We start from the raw sequence: 23,248 nt of genomic DNA on the forward strand, positions 1-23,248 counted from the left end.
GGGGATTATTCACCTAATTACAGTAAATTAATACAAAAATGCCTCATTCATTGCATCATATATTTTTGCTATTACCGCTTAATATGATCACATTTTTGAAGCGCTGAAAATGTTCTTTGTCATCCCTTGTGTGTGGAGTGTGCGGCTGGTCCGTGAAACAGCTCTGCACTCAGATCGGCCAACCGAGCAAAGGAAGGGTGGCCACGGTTCTACTGTTGCTCTGAGCCTCTGCATTCGGGAGATGGGATAGGGCTGGACCTTACGGCTGGCCCTAGCCATCGGCTGTCCTGAGAATAGTTTTCCGTGGTTTTTCCTTTCTCCTTCACTAACGCGAATGCCGGGACAGTTCCTAGTATAGGCCACGGCTACCAACCCCCTCACCTTCTTTGAGCATCTCCTTCACTGTGACAAATCTCCCAGCCTGAGGTCCGCCTGCCCCGTCAAGGGAGGGATTAAAACATTTTAGTAGTAGTAGTAGTAGTACTAGTAGTAGTAGTAGTAGTCACCTGAATACTAGATCAAACTACATTTAAACACATCAAAGAAGCCCTGCTCGTTTCCCTTCAACTGCTTAGTGTGCTGTCTCCCTTGTCCAAAACTCTTGGCGTCAAAGAAATTCCACGGTTAGGGTTGGTAGGCATCTCAGTGTATGTATCGAATATAAAGATTTTAACGAGGATCCAGATGTGAAATGTTCACCACAACGCATTCTTTTGCCGAAGAAAAAATTTTATGGACGTCTCTACTGATGTCCAATTATGGTCACGGCTATCCATAATAAGTTTGCCATAATTGTGACTTACATACTCTATTGACTAACTATAAATGATATTAAAATGTATCTTACTATCATTTATTCAAGAAATAAATACGATGGATAAAAAAAAGTCTGCTGAGAGTTCGAAATTAATCAATGAACTTGAAATATTATTTTCAAAAAATATGTTCTTAACCATTTCTCATCGTAGGATTTAATATAATAATCATTGAAAGGATAGTTGGTTTATTTCTGTTTTAACATCTCTTAATATAATGAAATAGATGAAATATGTACACATATGCAAGGATTAAAATTATTTCAGTTGATTAATTGGTCTTTCTAATAGAAATGTCTTTCATCTTATCGTGAACTAATTTCTTGATGTCAAGAACAAATGTTTTTCTATGTTTTCTTTAAATTAGACTCACACAGAATAAGATAAGTTTCATCCCTGTGTAGCATTCATTGGCTGCAGATCAATTACAATCAAATGAACTACCAACGATCATCATCACATTAAATATCTATAAGTGCTTTGAAAATGAGTGAATTTGTCTGAATTAAAATATGGTAGCTTCTCAATTGAATTATAAATCTATTATATAGCTTCATGAAATTCAATCAATCCTGAGTATAGGGAATACAATGGATGGAAACTAAATTGTTATCAGCCATATAATATTATTAAGAAGATATAAGTGATTATCCATGCCAATAATTGCTTGCTATGCTTGCTATAATGACTTCATGCAACCCAAAAATAGGAATCTATCATTGAAATCGCCATATATGTCCATACCTACCAATTTTCCCAATTTATGCGGGAGACTCTTGATTTTCGACAGTTTTTTCTGCCTCGCGATTATTCTATTATTTCTCCCAATTTTAGTTTATTTTTTGGTGAACTTCAAACATTTGTTTCCAAATTCCGCCATTTCAGCTTTTTTTTTTACACCAGTGGCCGGAAGTCCTTTGCTCATTGGCCGCTATCAGACGAAATATTGACGTTCATTAATGCGAGAAATGTGCGCGAATATGTGATGATTATTGAAACCTGTATACAATTGTCAATCTCTCGTTCTCGCGTGCTATGTTTGTGTTCGTTCACATCAATCTAGGCGATTCTGGAGACTAGTCGCTAGATATGGGTTCTTTTTTAGTAATTTAGTGACAGAATTTCAATGATAATTACTAGTGACTTTTCTAGAGATTTTAGGAGCCATTTGGAGACAATTCTGACTAATTTTAATTTATCTCAATATAAATATAGTAAGTGTGTCTGTACATTGCTCAGAATTGAAAAATAATGATATTTCTGTACCGGTCGTGACCGCAGTAACAAGGATAAATGCACGTTTTAATTTTCCATAATTTCTGTCTGTACGTACGCCCATCACGAGATACGGCTGAAGAGAATTGAATGAAAATCAGTATATGTATAAAGTCAGGGAATAAGTCGCTACAATCTAGGCCAGCCCTGTCCAACGCGGCGCCCACGAGGTGCCCTTTTCTGGCGCCCTTCACAATTCATTTCCAAATGAAATTTTACTTAATATTTGAAAACAATACTTTTGCGTTTCAATAAATATTCTTACATTTCTCTTAAAAATACCGTCCTCAAAGTCAGGAAATTTGTTATATCCGTACCTCCAAATACAGAAAGAGCTTTGAGTAAGTCATAAATGTGATCTAGGCCTGACTGACTCGTTTCTGCAATTAGTGAAGAGATAGAAGCAAGGTTCAGAAAGAGAGCTATTCGACATGTAAGTAGTTGCGACAAAGGGAAATCCTCCACAAACCTCTCACTGTGGGAGGGCTAGTGGCAGGTATAAGGCCCTCTCTACTCATGGAGCCAAATATAGCAGCATATTTATTCTGCCAAACAGAACCGCTTCCTTATGATTCATTTGAATGCAATGCCATAAACTACCTACTATGACAGAGTTTCACCAGGACGACAATGGGAGACCCAATTTGCCCACAAAGTAACTTTAATCCCAACAAAGTTGTGCAGTAAACAATGAAGAAACGATTTATGAAAGTCTTGCGATTGGAATGTTCCCAGTTCCTAGCTTTCAGGCGAACATTCATTATTACTTGTGGGCTTGTATGTATGTATGTATGTTTAGTCTTCAGCCCGAAGGTTAGTTAGATCCTCAACAGCACCGCCATCAGCTGGCATAAGTGGCCTAGGCATCACTGAAGAGGCGTACTAGGGAAATGAGGAGTGAGGTATTTTCCCGTTGCTTTCCTCACCGAGCCAGAAGTTGCTATTACCTATCAGTCTGCCAAGCCCACTGAAATGCATGCACCAACTGACCCTATGAGCAATATTTTCACACCATTCATAGCAGGGACTGGCTGCATAAGGAATGGCATTACTAGCATCACTCATACCTCAGTCACTTTCATCTTGTCAAAGCCAATGATAAAGCTGAGACAGATCAATGAAAGTAACAATATTGTTCTAGCCCATACCAGAAGAAACAGTGCACTGTAAACACTAGGTCCTGCCAGGAAAGGCATACTTGTGGGCTTATGCAGGGCTTATGTAATACATTTTGAGTGCCTTGTGTTGTAAAGTTGTACATTCAACATGTTTCGTGTGCTTTTTTTTTTCTTTTTTTTTTCATTACTATTGAAACTTTTAAGATATTCAGTTTATAATCAGTTATATTTCATTAAACATAACTTCTTAGCATGGCTAAAAGACAAAGAGATTATAACTTTAACGGTGAATGGGAGGACCAGTATTGCTTTATTGAAAACAAAGGGAAGTCTGTGTTTATTGTGTAATGCTAGTGTGTCTGTTCCTAAAAGAAGTAATGTACATAACATTTTTTTACTAATCACAAAAAAATTGACAGTGAATTTCCTGTTAATTCTGAACTAAGAAAACACAAAGTGAAAGACCTAAAATCAAAATTAGCATTGCAACAATGTGCGTTTAAGAAGCCAGTTCAGCAAACGTGTAACGTGACAATAGCTTCTTACAAAGTTTGTTACGTCCTAGCTAAAAGGAAAAAAGCTTTCAGTGATGGGGAAGTAGTGAAAGAAGCTGTGCTTAATGCCGCTGAATCTCTGTCCGAATCTCACAAAGATAAATCTGAATTGATATCTTCAATCAAAGGACTTCAGTTGTCTCACCAAAACGTTGCTAGGCGGGTTGAACAGATTTCTAATAATATGGAATCTCAATTACATCAGGATTTGAAATCGCGTGAACATTTTTCACTCCAGTTCGATGTAGTGCTGATATGTCTGACACTGATGAGTTGTGTGTATTTGCTAGAATGGTTTTAATGATTTTACAGTAAAGGAAGAACTTGTCAAGCTATTGCCACTTCATGGACGTAGTAGGGGAGAAGACATATTTAATGCTTTCGTTAAATTCACCAAAGAGAGTAACTTACCACTGTCAAAGCTTGTCGCTATAACAACAGATGGGGCACCGTCTATGACTAGTAGAAATAATGGATTTCTTTCTCTTTGTGCTAAGGATGAATCATTTCCAAAATGTATTTCTTATCATTGTATTATTCACCAAGAAGCTTTATGCGCAAAGGTTTTAAAGTTCGATCATGTCATGAAAATTGTAACTCATGTCGTGAATTATATAAGATCGTCATCTACTCGTCATCGATTATTCAGAAATATTTTAATTATGTCAGATTCGGAGTATGGTGACGTCATCCTTCATGCAGATGTAAGATGGCTTAGTAGGGGAAAAACACTTGAACGGTTTTGCTGCCTGTTGGATGAGATACGAGACTTTATGAAATCATCTCCTGGGATATATTATCACAAACTTGATGATATATCTTGGCTAATAGATTTAGCATTATTGGCAGACATCACCTCAAAATTTAATGAGTTAAATCTGGAATTGCAAGGAAAAGATCATCATATTTCAGGTATAAGTATTGGCAATGCATTTGAAAAGAAACTTAAGGTATGGATTGTCCATTTAAATAGAAATTCCCTTTCACATTTTCCAAATTTGAAATCTATGGCGGATACAGTAAATGGTGGCAAGCGTGATTTTTCATCTCTTGCTAAACATCTTGAAACTCTTGGGTCCGAATTTGGTAGCAGATTTAGCCAGTTTTCAGTGCTTGAACCAGTGATCATGTTTGTCAATAATCCCTTCCCTTCTGTTGACGTTTGTGAGCTTAGAGGGAGGGTGTGCGAAATATTCGAAAATTATAATCCTGAAGAATTAGAAATGGAAATTTCAAGCCTTCAGTCAGACCTTTCTTTGAAATCCTCCTACGCAACATGTGGCAATTTCTGGACTCTGGTGGACGGTAAAAAATATCCCATTACCCGCAGTGTTGCTCTGAAGATGCAATCTTGTTTTGGTTCAACCTATGTTTGTGAAGTCGCGTTTTCGACTATGAACATAATAAAAAATAATACCGATCCTGTCTGACAGACTCACACCTGGATGACACGTTATGAACAGCCTGTTCCAGTTACTCTAAGCTCTCTGCCCCTGCAATATCTCCGTTTATATTTTGGTCTTTAATGGCATTTTTCCATTTCTGCTTTCCTGGTTAGCTTCCCTTAGGTCTTGAATATATTGTCTATTTCTATATTCCCTCTCTTTGTAATTGTCAATTTGTCTTTCCCGATATATGGGTCTTCTTCGATAGTTGATCCTATTTCTGTTGCTATTGAATTGATTATTTGACTGATAGTATGGCACAAATCTACTATTGCCATCATATCTTCCAAATGTTTGATAATTGTCCCTACATTGACATCTGGTATCTTTCTTTAGTCTTTTTTCCCCTCTCATTCCATTCTTTTCTTCTGGGATTTGTAAAGTTTTCTCTCCATTCTCCTAATAAATTTTGGTTAACGTCGTCTTTTGTTAACACGTTTAATATTTCCTCGCCATTTGTATTTCTGACTATTCTGCTTGTAGCATGCACTGAAGTCATTTCAAGCTGCTTAAGAATGTTTCCCACATCCTCAATCCATACTAATTTTAAATTATAATTCAAAGTATGATTTGCTAGAATTTGATAATGATCTCTCAAGAATGAAACATTCCATTCCATTCCATTCCATTTTTAATTAAATGGTATGTTTTTCAGGTATGATCTGTTATTAAAAGTTACTTTTTTCAGGTATTTTCTAAATTTATTTTATCTCGAATTAATTTCAACAGATTGAAGAATACCTGACAGTTATAGATTGAGTAAGTCAAAACTGAAAAGATATGACTTCCACTATAACAAAAAATTCATCTTGAGATTAAATTGAGGTACAGTCAGTAAGGCATTGTCCACACTGATGGCGAAATGCTTGGGCGTAATAGCTTCTTGGTTAATATTTTAATTAAATAAGATGTTATTATAGTAAGGCTGATCTCGCTTAATGAGACCTAGCAATTAGATTTCTTAATGTTTTAAAAATATTCAATATCCAAGTATAATTTATTAGGTCATTTTGTTCACTTTTTATGAATAACAGGAACGAGCTGAAAATGAACTCAGGAAATTAAAGGAAACAATTGCTCAGAGGGAAGCAGATCTTGAAGCCATAAAGCCCAGATATGAGGAAATGAAGAAAAAAGAAGAAGAATGCACAAGAGAGTATGTATATCTTGAATATTGTCAGATGAATATATGATGGTGGTTTTTTACTATTTACTTTTTTGTTTGTTTGTTTTATTCAACATAATAAGTCAACTAACAATTGTTTTAAAAAAACATAGAACTTGGAAATTTTAGCTAAATCTCATTACTGTGAGGATATTACTGTGTTTTGAACGTCATTATATTTAGAATCAATGTCTATCCCAATTTTAGCAATGTCATTTTAAATTATTAAACTGTCCATTGTGTTTAAAAATGCCTATGTTCATGTATTTTACCACTTAGTTTTTAGAATCATAATTAAGTGCAAATTAGTTATAAGTAAATTAACAATGTCAGGTCTTAACCTTGAGACAAGTTACAAAGGCTGAGGATGCTCGGAAACTGAGCGAAACATGTCCCTTTTACTGTAATGTTGTAGTAAAATGAATTTCTAACAGCACAAAATCAATTGTATTGAATAGGTGGAATAGAAAAATAAAAATTTGTATGCAAATTATACACACTCCGGTTCCATGAGAAAATTTCTGCATCCATTATATCATTTCTCACCCATGATTGAACTCCTATTACAATATCTGGTAAGTATATATTTATTAAATTACTTAATTCTATTCCTTTCTTTATAATACTTCTAAACCCATTGATGTAGAAATAAAGAAAAGAAAGTGGGGTTAGATAGAAAACACATTAAGAAAACAGGACAGAACAGTTGAAAAGTCAGTTTTAGAATGGAACCCAATAGGAAAGAGGAAGCATGGATGACCTAGGAACACTTGGAGGTGAACAATTAAAGAGGAACTGATTGGAATTTTAAAAACATAATATAACCACCTGGTGGCCATGGCCGTTAAGGCATTGAAGTCTAAACGGTCTGATAGCGTTGTTAGCCGGTTTGAGTCCTGTTGGTAGAAAAAGTTTTCACCATCAGAATATTGGCCGGCAGGGAGGAAATGTGGTGGTATACAATTTCTAATCACTCGATTGTGTGCCAAGAGCCATGATTAAATTTCAAACCTCTCCGCAGTGCTCATATGGGGGTGTGCCATCAAGCCTAGATATGAGGAAATGAAGAAAAAATGACTCGGAGAGTGAGGCCATATGACGCTGTTGATGGTGATTGTGTCCATCGGGTGGAGATATTAATACTTGAGCAGGCCCCTTGGTGCTATTAGACAAGAGTAGGCTATGTGCCGGCACCGGGTTTTACCCTCTCCTTTCCTACTATCATATATCACGTTATTGATTTTATCTCATTAACTCCTCTGATGAGGTTGACGTCAGGAAGGTTATCCGGTCATAGAAACCCGCCACAACAGATTTGTCTCACCTCATACCCGACTCGTAGAGTAATGGTACAAGGGTTGGACAAACAATATAACGTAAAGGACCTGGCCACAGCACTTACCGAATGGAGAGCTTTCCTGGTAGCACTTTTTTTTTCCACGAAGAGACATAGGAATTGTATTAGATTGGATTAGATTAGATACTTAAAAACACTTCTTTCTCCAACTATTGAAAATTTATAGATTTATTTTCAAGGAGCAAGACATCTTGGACAGTAAGTGCTGCAAGACCATTTTGTAGAATTAGACGGAGGATATGTAATTTTATCTGTTACTTGGATTAGATTAGTTTTTACTGAATACCAGATCAAAGGTTTGAGAAAGCTTGACACACAGGGACATTACAAGGAACTAATAATAATAATAATAATAATAATAATAATAATAATAATAATAATAATAATAATAAAAGCAATATAGATAACTGTAACAGCTGTGTGAAGCCAACAATGGGTAGAACAAAATGGTTTGGAATTGACAATGGGTTAAAACAAAGGAGTGTCTTGTCACTTTTACTGTTCATAACGGTGATGGATGACATCGTACAGGCAGTAAGGGAAGATGGTGTAGTAGAAAGAATGATTGTAATGATGTTTGTGAATGGTGTAATCTGGGGAGAAGTTGAGAAGTAGGCAGAACAACAGCTGAATGTACTAAATAGAAGGATTGAACTATGGGGAGGATCGACATGGAGAAGAGCAAGACAATGGTGATGGGTAGAGGATGTAAAGAAGTAAAATTGGAGACAAGAAACTCGAAATAGTAGAGTACCGGTACTTCAAATACTTGGGGCGTCAACTGACAGAAGATGAAAGACTGGATATGGAAATTAGTAGAATACAACTGAGCAGTGCCTTTTACCACTAGATACTGTGCCCTACTGGACCACTGAAGTTCCGGCCGGGCGAAAGCCGGTCTCGAACCCAGAGTACAGTAGTGAAAGAACTCTCATAGACGTGAGCTGGTGCACATAGTCTTACCTGAACATAATCCTCTTCACTCAGCCGGATAAGCGCTCTTCTCAGGGATAACATGGGTATAACGGGGCAACAAAAGATAAACACGAGGATATGTGACAAATCAGGTAAGATTCGGCTAAATTAAAATAAAATAAAATATCTAACAGAAAACATCGCTGCATTCAAAGTTTAACAAATAGGGATTTATTACATAAAATTGAATTATTTACAAATGAAAGAGCTTTCATCATGATAGGGTAAAATAACGCTGAGCCGATGACAACCAGTTCACTGCCTTCACGGAAACAGCTGTTCTGTAACAAGCATGTTACAATAGTGTAAGTAACGAACTCTAGAAAAACGGATATCTGCTGAAATACACATTATTGAATGACTCCCATAAAATTTACTATGCCTCGTACCGTCGAACCCCGGTGCAAACAAAAATCACCACAAAATGTACAATGACCTGACTCGGTCACGAACCCTAGTCCCATGACGAGTAAGGCGTCAAAGATACCTATGCAAACCATATAAAAAGGACACAATCAACATATACACGCGTATCAGAATCAAACGGGCCAGTGTTAAAAATTTTACGTAAAACAAATAGGACATAAAAAAGATCTCTCCCTGCTTTCAAAACATCAAGGTCCTCCTCCCTTTCGCACACATGACAAGCTGCAGATGACAAAAACCAATTCTCAAGCCTGTGACGTCAAGCTCAATGACCTTCACCCTCACCACTTCACTAGCTACAGTCCCCCTAATTTATGAGCTCATCTGTGCGGCAGGCAAAAAAATCTCGCCTTTCAAAAGAAACACCTCACGTAATCTGCTGCTAAAAGCCCTCTTTTAAATACACCTGGGCTATCTGCCCTCGTCTCAATATCACCAGCAGTATCGCAAATCTTACTTCCGCCTCTCATGGGCTCAACCTTGGTGCTACAAAAACACTAATTATTACGCGATAGTCACATGGCCATACTAGGCACCTCCAAATACATCAAATATACTCTCAATTGTGCTGGGCTCTCTCATATCAATCGCAACTCTTACTTCTGCCTCTCATGGGCTCATATCTCTCAAATATTCGGACTCGCTCGCTCTATTAGTAAAGCTGGGTGAGTTACAGGTTACGTCTTGGTCTCAACTATACGTATCTACGTCTGCAGAAACAAATGCCTAAATGCGATATAATAAAAAGTACCTATCTGTTAGACTAACCACATATGACAAAAGGAGTACGACCAAACCCATAAAAATCACACGTACGTAAAAATAATACACTCGAAATGAAATACACACGCTAACAAGGAATCTACAAAATATCATCTACCTTAAGGTACGGGGTTCGAGCTTGAGGCCTAGCTCTAAATTACAAGGAAAATTCCTACCATAACTAATCTGTTGACTGACGGCCCCCATATTCCTATCTAAATTTAAATGACATGCTTGAAACAGAATTGGAAAGCTCTGACCTTATGTTATCGATGACATAACGGAGCGGCCCTCCCTGTGGACCACTGAATCTACCACATCATGATAGACTGCGGCGCTGGCATCAGATACTGTTGACCACTTGGAGACATTCTTTCTTGTGTGGCTCCTTCGTACAGCTCCCTAGGTAGTTGGAAGAGGTCCCCTTCGGCGTCGTGCTGATCAGGTGCTCCCAACGTTCCTGGATCGATGCCCATTGTCGTGTTGGCTTCAGCTCCTGGTTGTGGCTTCCTTGCAATGATGATGTCAAACACTCGTTCTGACTTGATGCTGGGTAACTGAAAATAAATTCATATATTACAGACTGTCCAAACTCGATGCCTGTTTCCACTACTATCGTGTCTCACACGTCACATTAACCAAGTCTCGTTCAGAGTTTTAAACCTGGTACACAGTTTCTTCCCTACATTAGATCACTGTTATTTCGTCCCTTCACTCGGACAACATGTCGTTTTGAATTCCTATCCTGAGCCAATCTTAATTCTAGCCGTTCGTCATTCATAACTTGACCTCATAGAAATATGAAGCTACTAGTTCATTAGTCTCTTATAAGCAGTACCTCATCTCCCTATAGCATATTCTCTCAGGTAAAATCTTAAATTCAGCTGAATATTCAAGTAGATTACTTACTTCCTCGCAGATATTGCAGTACTCGTAGTCTGTGCAGCTCGAAGACAAAGCGTTGTTCTCAGTACCAACACGCAGTATGACGACTCGTTCAAGCGGCCTTCTGGTCCAAGAATGACTCTGATATGCCAGGCGGCCTTATTTTATAATCCCGTATAGCGTCATCAAGCCGCTTGATCGCGTGCAATCTGCGCGCGCCCGCGAAGTTTTCCCGCATAAAGTATATCATGAGCTCTAATTAACGAATGCATTTATGAATGCAGCCCTAATGCATATAAAAATAAAGCAGAAATTATACAGGTTGCAATTCTTGTCTCAAATCCAATGCAACTCTTCCGTACCCAAAGATATTAATTTAATTCTTTCTTCCCTCCTAATATAAGTTTTGCCGGGATCTGGGAAGCGTCCCCAATCTTCATCAAGAGGCTTGGCTTGGGACATAACTCCTTTTAATGAGTTTCTGGAGATTTCTCATAATGACGCTCGCGCTCACTTCACACAAGAACCCTTCTTCTGGACTCCTTTATGACATTTACTGTAAGACACTGGCTTCGTGGGTGGCCTTGTGTGATTCCAATATCCAATACTAAAATTAATACAATTGTCCCATGAACAGGATGGTTCAATACGGAGATTAATGTAGAAAAAGGATGTACCAATGAAGGCTAAGGAAGTAATGTACCAGATATATTACTTACCTATAGTGACATATATAGCAGAAACCTGGGCAGTGACTCGGAGAGATGAGAGTAGAGTACAGGCAGTTGAAATGAAATGCCTGAGGAGTATGGTACAGAAGACAAGGAGGGACAGAGTGAGAAATGAAGACATACAAAAAGAGCTAAATGTGCAAAAACTAAATGACAAACTGGAACAGAATATATTGAGGTGGTTTGGACATATCAAGTTTGATAAAAGAAGAAAGACTGCTAAGACAAGCAGTGGAAAGACAGATGACAGGGAAGAGAGGACGAGGGAGACCAAGATTATGATAGATGGACTCTGTGACGAACAGCATAGGACAACGGAACCTGGACTGGAATATAGTGTTGAATTAGGAAGGTGGAGAGACAGGACAAAGTGGAACGGAACCATCAAGTGTTTGATGTCAACCTGCAACACACTTGAAGTAAGTGTTTTATAATGCTTACCCATACATTACAGCTCTTCGCATGGATTGTTGTGAGTGTGGTAGGTTACTTTTGGCGGCACATTGCTTCTGGTCTATGAAGTCTGTGGTTTCTGGGAGTTCTAGTTGTAAATATCGTACAAGTTATCTGTCCTAAGTTTGACTGTCATACAATTATAACCTACTCTTGTACTTACGACTGTTAGAATGGCTGGTAGTATTCTATATATCACACATTTGAAATCTATTCAAATAAAATGTACATTTATTGTCTTTATTGGATAGATTTTTATTGCATACATGTATGTTTAAATATTGTAAGTTTTAACGTAAAGGAATTGTTTTACTAGATATGTGATTATGTAATTACAAATGTAGTGTTACATATCCAACAAACATTCCAATATTAAAGCTCGTACAGCACATGAGCTCCTCATTATCCCAAGATAAAGCCATGGAGTTAATTTATAATTGCATGAATAAAATCTGAGATTTTAAAATAATTATCAGATTATGGCTTTTGAGGAGGAAGAATTTTGTTATGAATATGTAAAATAGTGTAAGAAATTACTTGCTGGGTTGAAAACACATGAAAGTCCATAAAGAGGGTTTTAAATACAGACTTAACATGGCTCTCTAGCTCAGATAAGTAGCAAATGTAAGGCAGAGCATTCACCATACCAAATTTAAGCAAATTTAGGGATAGTAAGGTTTATCAACAGTAGTGTCGAATTGGTATAGTGTTACCCTTTCATTCCTCTCATGCTTGAAAGGAGAAAGAAATGAGTGAAATGGTAGTGGGACGTTTCCTATGCAAGTGAGTGAGCTTGGAACATTGCTCTGCTCTTCATATGACTTTGGCTGTGACCAAAATATCTTGCCATATGGAGGATACAATGTGAAACTTCCACTGCCACTGCACAGTAGGCCAATTCCCGAAAAACACAGACATAAATAAAAAATTAGTTTCAGTGTAACAAAAAATGGTATAGAAGGGTTTTCAAGGTCACTGATTATGAATTTGATATCATTATTTTGAAAATTTGAAATGGCAGGTCCAAAATGGTAGACAAAATTTTTTAAAAAAAGTTTTATTGAAACAAAAAATGGTATATCAAGGTTTTCAAGGTCTCTAACTATGAATTTGATATTATTATTTTGAAAATTGAAATGGCAGATTCAAAAAGGCTTACATATAAATATAAAATACTATATTTGTTATTTCTTTGATTTATATTTCAAACGTACGCATATTATGAGAATTCAATCTTTGTAGTCGTCTGTCTTATTCGAGCTAACATCAGAGTTCGAAGATTCGGTGGTTCCGGGTATGTAAGAGCTTAATAACTGTATGGCTTCATATGAAAGAGTTTTGCTTTTTTTTCGGAGGTGTCGTTTGCAAACTTGAGATAACCGGGTCAGAAGTAACCACTGAAATACGTCTCTCATAGTGCTTTCTGGGGAATGTTTTTCCGAATAGTGTTCTCTGTATTTTTTAACGTTCTTATTTCGTGATTCTTGCGCTTCCCCGGAAAGTTGACTGATCAGCAATAGTGCCTATTCAATGATGAAGGGACTATGAAGCAAGACGTCATGAATGGACGTTGGCATGCAATACAACAAAATATTTTGCACTAACATATGCGCAGTTTCTAGGCTATAATTTTTCAAAAGATCTACATTTGCAGCGTAAATGCATGGCAAAACTTGCATTATAATGTGTGCACGACTCAGTAATTAGCGCCCAGACCTAAAATTTTGGCCGACTCAGACGAATTAGCAAAAAATCGCCTATCAGTATTGCCATCATCACAGGTACCGACTCCGCCCATGGAAACCCTTTTGAATCGCCTCTTCGCATTTTTACATTTTCTTTGCCTTTGCTGATCGCGTTTGCCATTTTTGCTTATCCAGTTTGTATCCTACATGTAAGAATATAGAATAAAATCATATTTTGATTGATTTACTTTTAAGTGCTGCCATCCCGGAGAATTGGAAGGTTCAAAAGCATGTACAAGGAATGTAATTGCCAGGTGGCATAGTCACTAGCTTCTTGCCAACATGCCCGCAGTTGGAATCCTAACCTTTTCATGTGGAATTTTTGAAATTAAAAGTCACGTTCCTGTGGTTTAGGTTACATGTTAAACTGGAGGGCCAGTTTGTATGATTATGATACGAAAGTTCAAGCTTGCTTTTATTTGCTTGAATTTAGATGAATTTGTTGATTGCATGAATTCCAAGTTGTGAGTGTATATGAATGTAGCTGCTATAAGAGACTTCAATCAGTCATCATTGATCTGGATTTAGGACGGTCGCCCAGGTGGCAGATTCTCTATCAGTTGTTTACCTATTATTTTATTGAATGATTTCAAAGAAATTTTCAAAAAACTTGGAAATGCAGCTTTCTGTATTGTTAGATTTTCATTTAAACTGTCACAATTCAGTTTGGAATTCATGTATTGATGGTCTCTGATGCTTCATTCATTCCATGCCTGACCGGTCAAATGACTGGAAACAGGCTGTGTATTTTCATTTTCTGATGTGATCCGTTATACACTCTAGTTGCTTTACGTCGCACCGACACAGATAGGTCTTACGGCGACGATGGGGTGGGGAAGGCCTAGGAATTGAAAGGAAGCGGCCGTGGCCTTATTTAAGGTACAGCCCCAGCATTTGCCTGCTGTGAAAGTGGGAAACCACGGAAAACCATCTTCAGGGCTGCCGACAGTGGGGCTCTAACCCACGATCTCCCGGATGCAAGCTCACAGCCCTGCACCTCTACGCGCACGGCCAACTCGCCGCGTCCTTGAAAGACTAGAGATGGGAAGTTCATATTCACAGGGCATGTGCATTAGTATGTTCTGAAGAAATTATTAGCATTTGATCCATGTTGGGCCTCAAGTTCAAGGTCCACATCGATATATTGGCACACCACCACTGACTGGTAAAATGTGTCTGTGGCTCTCGTCGTTATAAACCGAAGGTAATGGATCAGTGTGACTTGAGTAGACGTGCAGGATGCCTTACAGATGTATGCGAGAACCATGCCTTCAAATGAGTGAGCTTGAAAGAGGGCGCATTATTGGTATACGAGAACGTGATGCATCCATCCGGGAAATTGATGCTTGTGTGGCAGGTGTGGGACAAAGTGTGTTGGCAGTGCAATGGGTGTGTACAGAATGGTGAACAGAAGGCCGTAGAGCAGGATGAGATGGGTCTGGTCGCATCAGCCAGACCACTTGCCGAGAAGATCGACACCTCATCCGAATGGTATTGCAGGACAGATCTCCGTGCTCCTCGGCTCTGCTGCAACAGTGTAACACATCGTACACTATCAGGAGTGACAGTCCGTCGCCATTTATTGCGGTCTGGGTTACCGGCGCGTAGTCCGCTTCTCCCGCCTACCTTTGACTAATGTACATAAACATGCTAGACTGCAAAGGTGTAAGGAACAATGTCACTGGGGACAGGAATGGCCGCAGATAATGTTTTTGGACGAACCTAGGTTCTATTTCTTTGAAAATGATGCCCGCATTTTGGTTCGCCACAGACAGGGCGAGCGGCATCACATTGACTGCATTCGCACAAGACATACAGCGCCAACTCAAGGCCTTAGGGTGTTGGGTGCTATTGGGTACCACCATAAATCACTGTTGGTGCATGTCCAGAGCACAGTGACCAGTTTGACCTACGTGAATGACATCCTGTGACCCGTAGCCATACCCGTTTTGCACGACACCCCAGATGCCATATTTCAACAGAACAATGTGCGACCACATGTTGCTGCATGAGCACGTGCTTTCTTGTTGTCACAGGATGTCAGACTGTTTGCCCTGGCGCGCCCGATCACCGGACTTGTCGCCAATCGAAAATTTTTGGGATATGGTGAAACGGCGGGTGTGGCGCTGTGACCCAATACCAACCATCAAAGATGAATGTTGAACCAGGTGAATGCAGCATGGATGGCTATATCCCAGGACAACATTCACGCCTTATATGCATCGATCCGTCACGCATGGAACAAGTTATCAGTGCCCATGGAGGACCCAGTGCTTACTAGGCAACAGGACACATGCTGAACCTAGGTGACTGAAATGCTAATCATTTCTGCAGAACATACTAATGAACATGTCCTGTGAATATGAACTTCCTGTCTCTAGTCTTTCAAGGTGTTTTGTTTTTCATGAACATAAGTGTATTTTCAACAATGTATGCTTTGTACTTTCTCTTTCATCGGGAACATGGTAGCATGTACCAAACTGAAAGAACATATTTTAAGAAATTGGTTTTGTGACCTGTTCATTTTATGTAAGTTTTCACTTTACTTATATACACACACTCAGAAGATTGTGGGCTTTATTAGATGTCAGGAAATCAAAAAGTTAGAAACAAGGCTTGAATTTCTGGAGAGTTTCATGCTTCCGGGGTTTACTCAGCCTACACTAGAAATGAGTACCAGGCTAATTCTTGGGGACAAAACAATAGGTGGCTAGGCATAGAGCTGACAACTCTGTCCCAGTAAGTGAAGTGCCAAGGTTATGGAACTCCACCAGGAAATTCAGAGGGCTTTGCTCTGCTTTTACTAATGTAATTTTTGGGTGTGCCTTATATTAAAAAATATATAGTATTGTAACTTCAGTTATAGGCAAGATTATTTTGTTGCACTTCATTTCCAAGTGGAAGGCCTTGAAAAATGTCTTCCCTACAGGCTCATACTGCATTTCCTCCAACCATCCAGATCATTAGTATTACTTCCTAATATCATAAAGTCGCGAGTACATTCACATAAAAATGTATATCTGTTAAAAAATTTCAGTATCATGTAAACTTCTACACATGCAGCTGCAATGATGAAATTGAACTGAACTTTAGCTTTGTTCCAACTGCAGGAGCACTGCAAATGTGTAAAGATCAATTCCTGGTTATAGAGCTGTCCTCTCTATCTCATTTAGTATAAATAAATATTCTAGTAATCTGTGACTTATATACTAATGAATAGTTGAACTTTGGTGTTTTGATTTGTTTTGGAAAACTTGCAGAATGTTTATAAACCATGAGTCAACAAGCATTTGTATCCAGAATTTTTTAAGATATTTATTTTAATTATCAGGAAATTCTTCACAAACAGTTCGATCCTGAAATTTTATAAGTGTTCTTTATGCATTGTGCATTTGTTTATTTTTAAGGTTAGCCCTGAAGGAGCAGAAGAGGAAAGAACTGTATGCAAAGCAAGGTCGAGGAAGTCAGTTCACTAGTAAAGAAGAGAGGGACCAATGGATTCAGAAGGAACTCAGGTAATTTTGAACTGATTTAGACTACATAATTTATACTATATTTGTATTATTTATAGATTTATATATGAAGCTCTCCAGGAAACCATGTTGGAAAATCACATTTCTGGTTTCTTTTATATTTTGATAATAGATCAGAAATCTCTAGCTTAAAAACTGATCACTGTATGTAACTTTGAAGTTGTAAGACAGAATTTATTGAATTTCAAGAAAATCGGTTTGAAAATGGGATATAGTACTCCGTTAATATATTAACAGGCGTACTTATAAAAATCCTTATACACTTGTTATACATTGAATAAGCCTTGTATAAGCGTTGCATATTTTTCGTACTGATAAACGTGGTCTGCACATTGTGTTAATACACTGCACATTGATGTATCCACAAAGACGCACACAGAGTGCTGTCAACTTGCGTACACAAATTTATTTGCAATTATTTACAAATTAAACACACACAACCTTAATCACTACTGTCACAGCAAAACATTTCACTCCAAAAACATCAACAAACCACCGTTTTTAAAAACTGCCTATCGCTAAGCACATAGAGACTGTAACCTTGAAACAGTTGACTGCCGACTGCTTACCATAGCCTGTCAGCCTTAAACACAACACAACTCTTGTTAAACAGTAGCTCCTTTCCACCATTGAGACCGTCTCTTTATGTAGGTTGCCTGGCCAGGCTTCTTGAAGGATATGTTATAACATATCTTCTAGTAATTTCTAGAGTGCCTAAAGCCTAGAGATAATGTAAAGAATATTCTACATAGTTCTCGTCTTACCTAGTGATATTCTGGATATTACAATGTGTTGCACAATACTGTAATATAATATAATACTATACAGGTAAAAATGGATTATATACTATTAATTACAGGTTTATAAATATATATATATATATACAGAACATGTTTCATGACATAACCTCACAAATAATATGATCGTATCGTTGGTACATATGACGTAAATAATAATAATACTAATAATAAATGGATGTACATCACAAATAATAATCATAATAATAATAACAACAACAACAACAACAATTCCAGCTCGATACTTGCATTATTTACCCATGGGTTAAAGGATTTTGTTTTCAAGTTATCTCAGTCTATTACACCTGCGTCAACGTGTACACTTGTTCCAAGCCGTACAAATTTCTCTCTGCAGTTCAATACCGTATTTCTTCATGTTCACCACCGTTTTGATTGCTTTTGCTTGTTATCTACAAGCAAAACTATTCAAGAACCTGCTTGCTAGCACGAATAGATTAGAATGCTCGAATAAAAAAGAACAGAACAGTAATTCACATATTTCAGCGATATATTATTCTCACTAGTAATAATTATGCAACTGGTATTAATTACTAGCCTCATTCTGTGCTCATGTCCGTGGTACTGTGACAGCTTGAAGTTCGCAAGATATAGAGCCATCTCTAGGATCTTTCATTCAGTAATTTCTGTCTGTGGTAATGACAATTCAAGCATACTCTTTCGTAAATACATATTTCATTTTAAAACTTTCGTCATTTAGGAGAAATGGGCCACTCCGTCTCTTGAAATGTTTTATTTTATGAACATATCCAGCCTCCATAACCTCTGAATGTTCTATGCCTTCTTTGTTACAAATATCTTGGAGATAATCTACGTTATTTTCCATTCTTTTGATGTGTACTTAATGGATAAGTCGGATATTTTAACACGATCATATTATTGCAGACAGTAAATACCACTAAAATAAACTGATTAGTCGTGTTTTTTTTGTCACTCACTGCTATACAATGCTTATACAAGGGTCCTGGTCTGTATAAGCAATTCGGTGAATAACAAATGTATACAGTAGAACCTCGGTTATACGTTCCCGGAAATTACGTTTTCCTGTTTAATTCGTTCAAATTATGTGGTCCTGCGAGCATCCTAATTAAATCACGTAAAAATCCCACATTATCCGTTCCTCGAAGAAATGATTTCCCAGATCAACCGTCGAGAAATTTCAGTCCCATCAACGCCAAATCCTCGATCACACGTTTTTCAAGAAATTGTATCTCACGAAAAGACGGCTACGACATACTTACGGATCTTCGTGTTAACGTCCCTTCAATGCAGTAATTTGAGAAAGTGCTGTACCGTATTGGAAAAGCGATTGGCGGTGAACTTGCATAAGGGACCACCTTAGCATTGCATTCGGGCTGTATTGTTTAGAGAATCCTCGGAAATTATAAAGCAGAGCGTGTCCACAACAATTGGAAGGAGACAGAGTGCGTTTCGACAGCTCTACTTGAAAACAAAACGAGTTTCGTCAAATGTACGTACTTGCGAAATGTCGTCATTATGTCCATGGTTACAATTTTTTTTTCTGAGTGTATCACCGAACAGGCATACTTACGGATCTTCGTGTTAACGTCCCTTCAATGCGGTAATTTGAGAAAGTGCTGTACCATATTGGAAAAGCGATTGGCGGTGAACTTGCATAAGGGACCACCTTAGCATTGCATTCGGGCTGTATTGTTTAGAGAATCCTCGGAAATTATAAAGCAGAGCGTGTCCACAACAATTGGAAGGAGACAGAGTGCGTTTCGACAGCTCTACTTGAAAACAAAACGAGTTTCGTGAAATGTACGTACTTGCGAAATGTCGTCATTATGTCCATGGTTACAATTTTTTTTTTCTGAGTGTATCACCGAACAGGTTTTCGGCACTTCCCTCAGGGCACTGTATACCGGTAGTCGCTGGGCTTTCAGGCAAGACACAATATTTAAAAATTAAGAGGGTTCCTCCAATTCAATACAAAGATGTTTATTAATGTGAAAGAATCCTATATCATTCACATGAGGTACTAGTTTCGGCACCAGTCAAATCGGGCAAACACAATAAAACCTTAAAACAACTTAAAACAAATTTTGTAATCCCACTTCAATACGGATCATGAAATTTCTAAATATTAATAATTTCAGGCAGGAATCGAAACTGCTCCCTCTTAAGTAACACAAATTTAGTACATTAATATTATCGTATACGATTATGTTCACAATTAGAATTAAAAAGGTTCCACCTATTCAATACTAAATGTGTTGTACAAGGTGTTCACGACATATTATTTATTATTACTAGTACCGGTTTCGACACTTCATGGCATCATCATCAGCTAGAAATCACAAAGTGGGCAGAGTACATGTCATAAAAGTTGTATAGATAATACATACATTACAAAGTATAAATGATAGGCTGTTTTCTCATTAAAAGCTAAAAGAATGATGTGTAAAATATGGTGATATAAGATAACACATAGAGGCGTTATCGTCTAATGAGGCAGGTGAGTATTGTACAATAAAATTGGTCTGATGAATGAGAATAAAAGTCTTCATATAATAATAAAACGATGCAGTAAAATTGTCCACTCTTCTATTGTTGTTCGATGGAGACATATATAAGTCCAGGTCCAATGTTGTACGTGGCTGGCAAGACCATCAAATATTTATCTAAGGCCGGGACACCTGACGTTGAGAGGTTGAATAAGGTTGATTTTAAAGTTGTCTCAGCTCAACGTGGGTGGTGAAGCTTAAAAGGAAGAAAAAACTAAGTTAATAAAATGGATAGCTAAAAATGGGCTCGCGGCCGAGTATGATAGGATATGAGACTCACCTTGTTTAGCGTGCTGGTTGTATGTTGTGAGAAGTGTTGTGGACGAGTGAGATGGGTGTGAGTAAGTTGAGTGAGTGTGGAGGTAGGGTGGGAGGAGTGGGAAGAGGAGGGGGAGGGGTAGAAGGAGGTAGGAATGGAATGGAAGGGATGGGAAGGCGGAGTTCAAGGCGGGTCAGGGGGGCGGAGCAGCGGTGGTGTGGGACATACAAAAGTGTTTTGGAGAGCGTAAAAGATCGATTTCTTCTCCGTGATTTTAATACCTCTAAAGACTTTGATTAGGAAATCGAAAAGGATATTAGGTTTTTCTGAAATTCATTAAGGTTTAGATTAGGATTGAAAAATTGATCTAAGTGAATAAAACAGTTTTCCGTAACATCAACTAAAGGGCCTTTGTTTATGTTTTTGAGAATTTCTAGGTCTTGTTCTATGGTAGTGAAATTATGCTTTGAATCATGTATGTGTTGGCCTATTGCAGAAAACCTATTATACTTAATGGCATTGACGTGTTCTAAGTATCTAACTTTGAAGCTTCCCCCGGTCCGTCCAATGTATGAGGAAAAACAGTTATTGCATTGGAAACGGTAAACACCTGATTTTGCGTGACTGTCGGATTTGTTTATTGACTTGGTATTGTGAACTATATTCATATTTCTATTGTTGGTTCTGTACGATATTTTAATATTATGTTTCTTAAAGATGTTAGTTACATTGTGTATGTTTTCATTAAAAGTGAAGGTGGCGTATAGGGCAGGGTTACGTCTTTCTTTGGTTAATGTTGTCTTTAGTCTATGTTTACATTTGTTGATAATGCGTTCTATGAATGAAGAATTATAACCGTTATATTTTGCGATGGCACGTATGGTATTCAGTTCTTTCTTTAGGTTTTCCTTGGATAACGGTATTTTTAGTGCACGGTCTACCATACTATAGTAAGTGGCGCACTTGTGTGCGTGTGGGTGCGTGGAGTCTTTTCTGATAGTTGTCGCTGTTTGTGTTGGTTTTCTGTAGATATTATATTCTAGTGAAGAAGGAAGTCTCTTGATTGTGAGGTCTAAAAAATTAATTGAGTTATTGGTCTCGGATTCCAATGTAAATTTTATATTACGATCTATCTTGTTTAAATTGTTAAGGGTGGTAGCTGCATTAACCGTTCTGTCATCTAGAATAACCAGTGTGTCATCGACAAATCTGGACCAGAAAAGTATGTTTGAGAAAATATTATTGTTATTAATTGCCGTGTCTTCTAGGAAATCTATGTATATCTCCGCCAAAATTCCTGAGGCCTACTGCCAAAGCTTTCCCGAAAATCCATATGACCGGCGTCCCCATACGCCCCATCATTAACTACAGACCTAGCCCTTTATACAAATTGGCCCAATTCATCCAAAAATTCCTTAGTAAAAATTATAAATTTCAGTCAAAAAAAATCCATAAAAAACACTATTGAATTAATCAGAAAACTAAATAAATTTAAAATGCAACCGTTCTACACCCTTCATTCATTTGATATCAGTAACATGTATCCCAGTATTAACACTAAAAAACTTATTCCCATAATCTTAACCTAAAAACATATAGTGAGCTAAGTAAACTCGAGATCCTTGACTTCATGCAGGTCCTGAAACTAGTGATACACAACAACTATTTCACATTTGACAAATGTATATACCAACAAGATGGACTGGCTATGGGGTCGCCGGCCTCAGGACAGCAACAACAGTAAGTACTTTTTTCATTTCACACATACATCCAGGCATTCCTTCATACATGCGCTATACTCATATTAGCTTTTCTTTACAGAACAACCATATAACGTGCATAGACGAGAGAAGTGTCACCACCAACTGCTCTAAATTAAACCCTATCTTGCTGTATATATAAATCTTACCTGACTACATCAACAGTTGAACTGCACAGTATTCAATTTTCAAATTTTAATGACAAGAGTTCTTATAACATACCAATACAAAGTATATCAGTCATCGAACATTCTCGATATTCAACTTAATCAACACAAGAACTACAAGAGGATTGAAGAATGAATGCAACGCAACATGAACTCAAATTTTAATAGACGTTTTTAAAATATACCATGTTTTAATGTGTTTAATGTGCTATATTTTTTAGTGTCTTATGATGTGGCATATATATTTTAATGTGTTTATGTACTCAAGTCCATGCTCATCAATAGGTTTTAGTTTATTCTAACCATCACCACTTTTAATCAGAGATATTTTAACGCAACATACTGCAATATATTTTACTTCCATTTTTCATTAGACATCCGGATGCTCTTACATAACATCTTCGTAATTTTGTTCTATGACTAAATTTGTGTGCTAGCTGATGATGGCCAAGATAGGTCGAAACCGGTACTAGTGCAATA

The 23,248-nt window shown here is 37.6% G+C and overlaps 1 protein-coding gene across 1 annotated transcript in view; it reads left to right on the forward strand.

The window, feature by feature from the left end:
- Nucleotides 1-23,248, forward strand: part of SMC3 (structural maintenance of chromosomes 3) — a 311,725-nt gene that overhangs the window by 107,024 nt on the left and 181,453 nt on the right. The window contains exons 9-10 of the mRNA XM_067156456.2: nucleotides 6,242-6,363; nucleotides 17,114-17,221. Coding sequence (XP_067012557.2) covers nucleotides 6,242-6,363; nucleotides 17,114-17,221 — 230 coding nt within the window. The remainder of the gene's footprint in view (nucleotides 1-6,241; nucleotides 6,364-17,113; nucleotides 17,222-23,248) is intronic.

Source organism: Anabrus simplex, chromosome 1 (assembly GCF_040414725.1).
Source record: "Anabrus simplex isolate iqAnaSimp1 chromosome 1, ASM4041472v1, whole genome shotgun sequence".
Lineage (NCBI taxonomy): Eukaryota > Metazoa > Arthropoda > Insecta > Orthoptera > Tettigoniidae > Anabrus > Anabrus simplex.